At 40.3% G+C, this 10,572-nt stretch overlaps 2 protein-coding genes across 2 annotated transcripts; one reads left to right on the forward strand and one right to left on the reverse strand.

Annotated features, from left to right (window-relative positions):
* Positions 1 to 255: 255 nt before the first annotated feature.
* alg2 (ALG2 alpha-1,3/1,6-mannosyltransferase) lies at positions 256 to 3,021 on the reverse strand. Its single transcript, XM_057340123.1, has 3 exons — positions 2,906 to 3,021; positions 2,158 to 2,467; positions 256 to 1,752 (listed from the first exon to the last, which is right to left on the reverse strand). The coding sequence occupies exons 2-3, from the start codon at positions 2,464 to 2,466 to the stop codon at positions 853 to 855; spliced, it is 1,209 nt and encodes a 402-aa protein (XP_057196106.1). The 5' UTR covers position 2,467; positions 2,906 to 3,021; the 3' UTR covers positions 256 to 852.
* Positions 3,022 to 3,291: 270 nt separating this feature from the next.
* sec61b (SEC61 translocon subunit beta) lies at positions 3,292 to 8,231 on the forward strand. Its single transcript, XM_057340054.1, has 4 exons — positions 3,292 to 3,428; positions 4,088 to 4,185; positions 4,541 to 4,642; positions 7,850 to 8,231. The coding sequence occupies exons 1-4, from the start codon at positions 3,426 to 3,428 to the stop codon at positions 7,935 to 7,937; spliced, it is 291 nt and encodes a 96-aa protein (XP_057196037.1). The 5' UTR covers positions 3,292 to 3,425; the 3' UTR covers positions 7,938 to 8,231.
* The last annotated feature ends 2,341 nt before the right edge of the window (positions 8,232 to 10,572 follow it).

A 10,572-nucleotide genomic window follows, 5' to 3' on the forward strand; every position in this document is an offset into this window, starting at 1 on the left:
CTAGTGTAGTGACCTCTATGTGTGAAAGGGTTAATAGAAGACATTACCTTAAACTGAATACATTAAACCAAGCCATTGGATTCCAAGCTGCTCAAAAGGCAGTAATACAAGACAGTTGATCAGATGAAATTCATATGGAAATTTGCGAATGATTACACAACAGCGATCTGTTTTAAAATTTCCAAAATGCTAAACACTCCCCTGTTCTCTATTTACACAATGTATAAAAGCTTCAGTAGACAATGACAAACAATACACGATGCAGCATCTCATTTAATCAGAGCTTTGGTCTCATATCAATAGCAGGAGAAACAAACAGCCAGTAACAACCTCAAACCCAATACAGCATATGACCTTCAGTGTCCTAAGCAAACTTTCTCTTTAGTGTCCTCAAACTAACTTGTTAGAAGCATCTATAGCTTGAGACTGAAATAACTCGTAATGTCCTCCATTGTTATCACTAAACAAAAGAAGAGACACTGCAGAACGAAGAAAACTTCTCTATCGATTTCTCCCCAAGAAACTCTCTAATGGTCCTGTGGTATAAAATACACACGCACAGTCCTCAGGCCTGTCATGACACACTTGATCAATGTGTCCAGCACACCATAATTCATTAACCTCTCAGTCAGACGAGTTCTCCACATTCTCGCGCAGCCCGGACCACGGCTGGTATTGTCCTCTTGGCTGCACTCTTAAGTCAAGTTATCTCCAAACACGCGCACTGCTCTTTTCATTCATTAGAGACTACATACTTTCATTAGGCCCTCCATGGCAACCAGACCAGAATGGATCCGTGTGCTGCTCCGGAGCAAAGAGTCATAATGTTATAAAGCATATGATGACAGAGTGTTATTGGGTAAGTTGGGTGATGTGACTGTAGAGCTGTTCAGTAAAGGCCCGTAGTGAGAAGCGCTGATGGACTCGCTCTCTGCCAGCCTGTCCCATACGCTGCTTGAGTTTAGGGTTCGTAACAAACTTCCGCATGGCCTCAGAGAACCGCTCAGGGGTGGGTTCGCACAAGAAGCCCGTTTCACTGTGTGCCACAGACTCTAGCGGTCCACCCGAGTTGACCGCAATAACCGGGCAACGCAAGTACATGGCTTCTATGGGTACAATTCCGAAATGCTCGTTGCTGGGTGTGTACAGTACACAAGTGCTACTGTGCAGCAATGACAATTTCTGTTTGTCGGAGAAGGAGCGCAGGAAGGTCACATGGTCTTCCAGGCCAAGAGAGGACGCTAGCGAGCGCAGCTCTTCGTAGTGCTCTACGTTCTCAGCCACACGTTCATCATAACCGCCCGCCATCACGAGGTGTACGCACTCCCACTCGCCCGCAGAGAGACGTGCCTTTAGAGCTGCTAACGCTTGCAGCGCCAACGGCAGGTTCTTCTTGCGCTCATAACGATTGATTGACAGAAAGAGGAAGCTCCTCCCCTCTGGGATTAGCCCGCTAAGGCCCTCTACTTCACCATCAAAAGCTGCCGAGTTCAGAGAGGGATACAGGACGTCGGTGTGGACGTTGGCCAGTTTGGGGAAAGTCTGTTGGAAGACTCCAGCAGTGAACTGGCTGTTGACTAAAATGCGGTCTGACATGCCAGTGGTCAGTTCCTCAAACCAGTCGATAGGAGCACGATACAGTCGCTTTAGAGCAGAACGACGCTGAGTCAACAACTGGTCAGGGAAATGACAGTAGAACAGGACTTTCTTCCTGTGACGTGCCAAACGCAAAAAGGGAATACATGCTGATACCTGAAAGAGGGAGAGAGTGATACAGTTGAGGTGCCACTAGTACAAAATGCTTCTGTTGTGTTTTTTTGTTAAATTGTACAATTTATATTATTAGCATAACAATTTGAGTAGAAAGTTCAGCCTAGGCCCCATTGACTTTCATTGTATGACACAAAACCACTTAGACATTTTTCTTAAAACATCTTCTTTTGTGTCTTTGGAAGTGAATAAACAATGACTTTATTTTTATTTTTGGGTGAACTATTACTTAATGACTGTACTACACCCATCACATAAATATAATAAACATGGTTAAACAGTAAAGTCATTTATCAATTGCTTTTTCACATTATTCACGTCATATCTTGGTTCAAATATTCACATTATATAGAGTTAGTACTAATTAGTATTATTAATAATAGTTACCTGATCACAGAAGACAACATCAAACTCTTCGCCACTGAAGAGCACAAGATAGAGCGTAACATAGATCATACGCAGGTATGCACACAGAGCGTGGAAATAACCGAACACACGGGTGGGCAGCCAGTCACCCACACACACCACAGGCAGGTCAGGTGAAAGAGTCTCAGAAAAGCAGTGCTGGGGGTCATAGTGTGCCGTCCAGATCTGCACATTGCAGCCACGAGAGCGCAGAGCTACAGCTGCATCCACCACCAGACGTTCTGCTCCACCTATACCCAGATCAGGGTGCAGGAACACCACCCGAACCATCCTGCGGTAACAAGACCCACAGACACAGTCAATTTGCAGTTACACCTATCTTATATCAATGCTATATGGAAAGAGTTTTTTTTATTGGAGGGTTTTGATCAAACCATCTTATGCCACTATGCTGTTGCAACAGGCCAGAACGCATACATACATAGTCATAATATCTAATGCCTATACCGATACTGTGGTAACATATTACAGCCCCAAATGTCTACATATAACGTTAATTGTAAACAAACGGGACACGTGATCTTAAAACTAAAACTATCAACATTCAGTTTAAATGTAATTTATTTGAAAAAGTAATTCCGCGTATACTGGCATATAGTGTCTACTATACTAACATTACAACACTGTCATATCTCGTTTCCATACAAGTGCTGTCAGAGCAGTTGACTGCCAGGCAACAATTTCAAAATTATGAAGAGAAAACGCTTACCTTTACTCTTACGTTTACACGGACACTAAATCAGCCGCCCGTATGAATAACTAAAGTGGCACAAAGTTCACAAATGCGATATAATAGTGAAACTGGCTTCCTGATTGAGCCAAAATGTCTTCCGAAATCTGTACACATCATCCATCGCATATGACACGTCACATCACAGTACTGCGTTGTCCCCACTTTGATTTTCCCTAAATAAATTCTAAAAAAAGAAGCGATATTAGCCGTTTGTGTTTATTTTTACTGTAATATAATTGATTTAATTCATCATTTATATTGTATTTGAATTCTTAAATCAGCCCAAATGCATTCAAATAGATAAACATGGCATATTCAGGTCAGGCACTGTAATGGCTCCTATGAGGGTCCTTTCAAATGTTGTCGTGGCCTTCTTAGTGAGACGTCATCAACAGGCTTTCTTCTTTAGTGGTCTGGATCGGCTGGAGTTCGGAAACAGAGACAGTTCAACTAGATTCATTTTTCTTGACTCCTGCAGCATCTAAAACTAAACAAAATGGTAAGTTTCTTATTCATGATCTTCGTAGTTGATCTTTATACAAAAAACGCTAGTCTCTGTTTCTTTACCGCGTTGTCTGGATAGCTAGCTGTCTAGCTAACGTTAGTTGTGCTATGTAATAACCCGCCGTCACTGGAATTGTTAATATTATGTAATATTATGTATGTGCTTACAGCTGTTTCGATTAGCTGAGTTTTCACAAAGTGGGGTATGTTTTGTGTTTAGTGTTGTGCCAGTAATTGCACATTTCTTTGGGATTCGTTTGCGGGCTTGTTTCAGTCACCGCATCAGTTTGGGAGACGTGGCTATTTTTTACCACCAAGAGCTTCAGATTGAATCTGGGCCACTCACTTGGCATGAATACCGATTTTAATCCATAAAACATTACACTACGGTTTGCTAAAGTTTATAATAAGACAACGATAAATGGATAATCATGTTTAGCTTGATAATAATTTTCCTTTAGTAGAGGTTTTAATGATAGGCCTCTTTATTGGCATAACGGGTCAGTAGTCATGTATGAACGGTCATTACATTATATCTGCCATCTATGTGCTAGCTAGGCAATAAAGCATTATTCTATAATATAAAGCATAATATACAGTTCATTTGCACTTGATGTACTAAGTTTTTTTCTTCTGCCCCTCACTTCGATTCAGCCTGGGCCTGCAGCTAGTGCAACAAACGTTGGTGCCTCCAGCCGTTCCCCCAGTAAGACAGTGGCCCCTCGCGCTGCTGGTACCTCAGCCAGACAGAGGTAGAGCATTTCAAATGAGCATCAGCTTAAGTTCTTAAATCACAATCAAACACACATTGATTAAAGACTGCACGATCTCAGCTTTGCTTTCCTTTATTCATTGCTTACTGTATCTAATCATATCTGTACAAAGAGGATTTTGTGGTTTTCTTTGCATTACATGTTAACCGCATGATTGGATCAACAAAACTTGAGTGATATTGTTCCTCTCTGCTTGTTAGATCTACCATTGATTACTCACCGTATTGTTTTGTTTAAGACATCATTACTGTATGTTTTGGCACTGATAGAAAGGAGAATTATCTGTCACCTTTATTAGTCTTGATTGTTGAGTTTTATTTTGTGGTTTACTCAGGAAAGCTCCCAGCAGTAGTGCACGCAGTGCAGGAAGGGCCACATCAGCTGGAACAGGAGGAATGTGGCGCTTTTACACTGAAGACTCACCAGGACTTAAAGTGTGAGTACAGTACACACAATATATTTAATTTTGCATACTGATAGTCAAATATCAATGGGACAAATGTGAAGTCTAAAACCAATATATTTAAATGTATTTTTTTATTTAACTGAATCAAGCAGTATAGTTTTCCATTTGAGATTTTTCTTCAGGTCATTCTGTTTTGTTTTTTTATTCACGCCTTGTAATGTTTCTTATTTTGATGTATTCATTCATTCATACTCATATCTGTATGTTCATTAGAAAAGTGTGTGAGACGAAGTAAATGTTAATGCAGCTTCCACTGGCCTTTCCCTAAAGCTGGTCCCATGCCATTACACTGACATGATGGTAGTTTTCCAGATATTCGTCTTGTGCATCATCATATTTGACAGACAGTTAATTACAGACATCTGCCTTATTTAGAATCAAATACTGTAGTCCAGGGGTCTTCACACCACTTCTGCATTGTACACGCTGACAGAAAAATCGTACGTGTTTAAAATCAATGAAACGCGCACCATGTAGTACTGATGGTGCACATCAAACAACGGACTCGTTGCATCATGTTGCTCTCCTTAGTCTGATGTGATGCTCTGCAGAAAAAAACTGGTGTTAATTTTCGTGTAACAGCCGCGACAATGCTGATCCACGAGAAAGACAATGGAGCTCAGAATTATAAAATAGCGGTGTGTTCTGCAACACACAGAGAAGCGGGAGAAAAAAATGACACTTAATAAAATGCCCTGATTTTACAACAGAATGCATAAAATCTGCACTAATTTCTTTCGCATCCAGAGACAACCCCTACCTTCACTAGAATAGCCTTTGTGCCATTAACCAGGGTGAGTCATCTCATTGAAGCCTTAATAAAAACTAAGGTTCAAATAAATGTTTAATTGTCCATTTCATAGTAAAATGAAAATGTTTGATGCTGCAAATACCTTAAAATAATCACGCAATCTATATTAAAAACAAAAATAATACAATGAAAAGTATTTAGCCTATGTGCAACAATAACATAATAGTGCTAATGTAATGTGTTAACATAATATTGATGTGACAATAGGGTTGTTTCTATTTAAACAGCTCCGTTTACACATTTAGTATAAGGGGGTCACTGCTCCATGCATCATCTCTCATCTAAGGGGTCCTTGCAGAGGTTGCGCTAGACTTTTTTATTTAGGCTCGTAAAAATTCCGTCAAAATCTCTTGTTACCCGTCCTAGCAATTAGCATGTTTGTGATGTCATCACGCTGTACTTGCGTTTACTCTCGGAACTTGCTGTATTTTAATACAACTTAATGCTCAATAAAGCCATTAATAATTAGACAAATGTTTGTTCTTATGTCCAGTCATTAACAATGCTTGTAAATGGGGTTTTGCACGCACTCACTCACTCACTCACTCACTCACTCACTCACTCACTCACTCACTCACTCACTCACTCACTCACTCACTCACTCACTCACTCACTCACTCACTCACTCACTCACTCACTCACTCACTCACTCACTCACTCACTCACTCACTCACTCACTCACTCACTCACTCACTCACTCACTCACTCACTCACTCACTCACTCACTCACTCACTCACAGCTGCGGTTTGGTCATGAATGTGCTGTTCTGCTGCTCACTGAACGGAGAAGACGAAGATTTTTTTCCACTCGCTGAAAGCTAATGTTTATCCAAAAAACCGCTAGTCGCTTTTCTGAAGGAGAAGACTATAAACACGGCACCACTGTGAATCCGTGCACGCGTCACGGGAGCTCAGTGACAGATGCATCTGCACCGCGAGTCTCCGATGACCGCACACGCGTTTTCCAAAACGGACCAGGCATTGTAAGTAAGCTAATGAATGGGAAACACACGTCCCTTCACGATCGTGTTCAGGGCAGGGGTTGTAGCCTACTATCATGCTCTATTGAAGGGAAATGACAAAAGGGAAGTTACAAATTGCCCTTAATGTAATCCGTCAAAATGACGGACGGCCTTCAGGTTTTTCTGTCACTGGTAAAAACAATCTGTCAATGACGGAGAATTTTTGGTTAACACGACCTCTGGGTCCTTGCCCCGAAAAACATTGAAGACCCCTGCTGTAGTCCATAATAAAATAATTTTAATCTGTAATTCTAGAGAGTAAGCACTGAATCTGGATCAGATAAGAAATCACGCCAGAGATCGTTATTGTTGTTCGTTGCCAAACTTCAGAACAAAATAGGATGCTAGACATACATAATGTCAAAGAATCAACACTGATACACAGACGCTCATTTTAAATTCATCCCCTCAGCTCTACAGGAAGTGACTCGAAAGGGAGGGGCAGCAGGTTCTGAGAGGTTTAGCATTTATAAGGATAAACATGAAATTTTAACGACAGGAAATTGGCCTCATGGGTTCAACTTCTGTCTTCATTTGATGTCTCCCCTGCTGTTTTCTCTCTCAGCTGTGTCCATGTGCACATGTGTGTCTGTATTTCGAAGCATATTCTTACTGAAGCTTGAACTTGAACAGTGATGGACTGCAGAAGTGTCTGCTATATTCATTTTGTTAATACGTTCATCTTGTTAATTTGTTCAGTATTCTTAAATAGTTGTATCTGTTCATTCTCTGTGTGCATGTTCGGATGGATCTGAGGTTGTAGACAGTGGTGATATTTACAGTCGAGTGTCTCTTACAGAGCAAGAATGTATGTGTGGGGTTGCGTCTTTAGGGTTTGTGTGTGTGTGTGTTTTGGAGCTTAATTAAAGTTCTGCTGGAAAAGGTCACATCAATTAAAGCCTGAGGGGTGGTTCTTCAGTCGGCATGGTTACACGGCTGCCTAGCGACCCTAGGGATGGTCAGTTCCTGCTTTAAAAAAAGCTCCACATTTTCCACCTAGCCCATTAACAGTATCCTACTTGGCAACATTTATAATCCTAATTACCCCTCCTCTGTCACGTGATCGCGACGAGCAGTCCCGATTGGCCCATTGGGAGGAAATTGGTGCAGACAAACCCTGCACCAGTTAGAAAAACGAAGTTCTGTATACATTTTTACTTGGTTTGTATTTTTTGTAAAACTTTGTAATTGCGATCAGGTATGTCAGGTGTTCAAAGTTTTAAGGCATTGTGTAGTCTCTGTCTCTGTGTAGTCTCATATTCTATTTCTGTCCGTCCTCCACTAGATGTCTCTGTTTTAATGTTTGCTAATGAGATCTGACAGAAGTCTTTTTTGTTCTTGCAGCGGCCCAGTACCAGTTTTGGTGATGAGTCTGCTTTTTATCGCATCTGTATTCATGCTGCACATATGGGGGAAGTACACCCGCTCCTAAGCCTGAATGACCTCTGAACTCTGACCCTGAAATCTGTCACAGAATCTTATGCCATTGGACTTGGACCAAACTCTGACCATCAACACCCCAATGCCCTTCACTTTATTATAACCTCCGTTTCAAGGGGTGTTCACCCACATTAGAGTTTACCCAGTCACTACAACCATTTAGTCATTATAAAACTGAATCAGTTTTTCTGTTTTCCTTCACCAGATCAGGACATCTTTTTGTTTTTTTTTAAACCTTTGTACAAAACTAAAAATGTAAAATTGTACAATAAAACAATATAAAACATTTGTTGCCAGTTGCTTTCCCTTTCATGAGCAAAGAGAAAAGTCACAGGGTGTGACTTGCATCACATAATGTGCATATCTTCTGAATGTGGGTTATATGCAAATGTACATTCCATTTTATTGTGTAAACTGGTTAGGGTTTTCCCCATTTCTAAACGTGATGTAATAATGTGCTTTAGACCAAATTCCATAGATCCTGTAACACGGCCCATCAAACCTCACCTTACTCAAGCATGTCTGTTCCGTGCAAACATTTTGCCCTGTGAAGCACAAAGTTTGCAAAACGTATACAAAAGACTTTCTTTTAATCAGATGAAATTACATCAAATGGAATTAAAATATTTGCATGGTCTGTGGGGACATGGTAGTTTTTAAGTCAGACCAGGGGATCCTATTAGAAAAAATCTTAGAGCAGCTTAGTATGGACTTTGTAAATGGTTCATAAGAAATAAGATGAACAAGACTGTGCATAAAAAGAAATACAACCTTAAGATGCACATTTTTCTAGAGATACATTTTATAAATTTCCTTGGTTTTGTTAAATGCTTTAGAGGCGGTTTCCCAGACAGGGATTAAGACTAGTCCTAGACTAAAATAATTGTAAGAGCAGTCCAAATTTGCACTGACATATCTTAAAATACATTAGTGCCATTGTGTTGTCTCAAAATGCACACAAGTATTAATTATTAATTTAGGCCTAGTCCTGTTTTAAAATAATCTCTGTCTGGGAAACTGCCCCTTAATCTAATAGTAATGTCTAAAACAATTTCGGTATTGGCATCATATGGTTCATTTTGACATTCACCTCAGACTATAAACGTATTGTTTTCTTTTGAATCTCCCAGTTCAGAATATACATTCCATCCGAAAGGGTTTCGTAATTATTAACAGCCACAAATAAATTTAAATACATTTGTTATAAAGCACCCAAAATATCCCTAGTCCATCGATCACACCCGTCAAGCGACAGCATTCAGGCTGGCCTGTAGGAGGCGCTGTGAACCACTCTACAAGTTTAACAACCTCCCGGAGCAGAAGCCGTCAGCGTGTTCTTCATTATTTATGTCCTATCTGAGAATAAGGTTTCCATCTGCTTCACGATAATCCCAACAGCTACCAACCCAGTCAGAATTATTCGGTATCGTTTTAAAAATGGATCCGTATGGACGATAAATGGTGTTTCATGGACTGTGTTTTATTTGTTGTCCTCCGGGATATATGTGCTAGTTTAGGCCAACATCCAGTGTTTATGATTAATGCATGAACATACAATCATTTAAATCTCTGTTGTTGCATATAAATGTAAAAATCTCACATTTCATTTATTCTTATATTTTAAACACATTTTTATGTGTTCACTTATTTCTGCACGCAGTTTGCATTTTTTATTTTTGAAAAATTTCTTCGAAATTTGAAAACATGTTTGGATGAATGTGTTCACACCAAGTTTTTTTCTGTTTTACATTTTTCTTTTTTTCTTGTAACCATTTCCTGAGCACTAACCACTGCCTGTGTAAAGGGACAGCCCCAGAGAAAACACAGATATCAATGCTGCACACCGCATGCAGCATGGCTCCTGCTCAATGCAAATCTCTCTCTCTTCTTCTTTCTCTTTTCCTCAGAGGACAAGATAACATCTTAAATAGGTCAAGTGTTCACCACTCTCCTCCAGCTATATCACTTTCTACAGGTTCTCATATTTAGCATCAGTTATAAACCTAACTACAAAAAAACCCACTTCTCTTGAAAAACTGTCATGACGAAGTAGCAAAAGGGAGTGATGTGTGGAGGAAGCCAGAAGTGAAGTGGCTCTTTGTGGAAACCCCAAACTGACAGTGGCAAGTTGAGGTGGAAATGTGGCCCAGGAAAGAGCGCAGTTAGTCCCCACCCTCTAACGCTGGTAAGGTGGACCCTTCTTCCACTTGGGGAAATTCTGTATAATGTTGGCACACGAAGGTGGAGATGAAGAAGGGTCGGGGGGCTGATCTAGAGCACACACAATTTCACTGGAACTATGAGCTTTTCTACACGGCCTACCGTTTTGTTGTGACCAAAGAAAACTTTCAATATCAAGCGATTCAACTTTACAGGATTAGTTTTCATCCTCCATGTTTACTTTAGCATAGGCCTACCTTGTATTGAAGTAGCACGTTGCATACCAATCCAGGTGTGTCGCGTATTTTTTTCTGTGAACACGTGAATGACAACAATGAAAGACACAAAAAATAAAATCTGTGTGGTTTGTCTTCTTGAAAAGACATGAAGTAAGGATGTGTGAATGGCTGTGTAACAGCTTGGAGGTGATGATAAAGTGATGTTTGCATGAGTAGAGAAAGATATAC

This window comes from Triplophysa rosa, linkage group LG8 (genome assembly GCF_024868665.1).
Source record: "Triplophysa rosa linkage group LG8, Trosa_1v2, whole genome shotgun sequence".
Lineage (NCBI taxonomy): Eukaryota > Metazoa > Chordata > Actinopteri > Cypriniformes > Nemacheilidae > Triplophysa > Triplophysa rosa.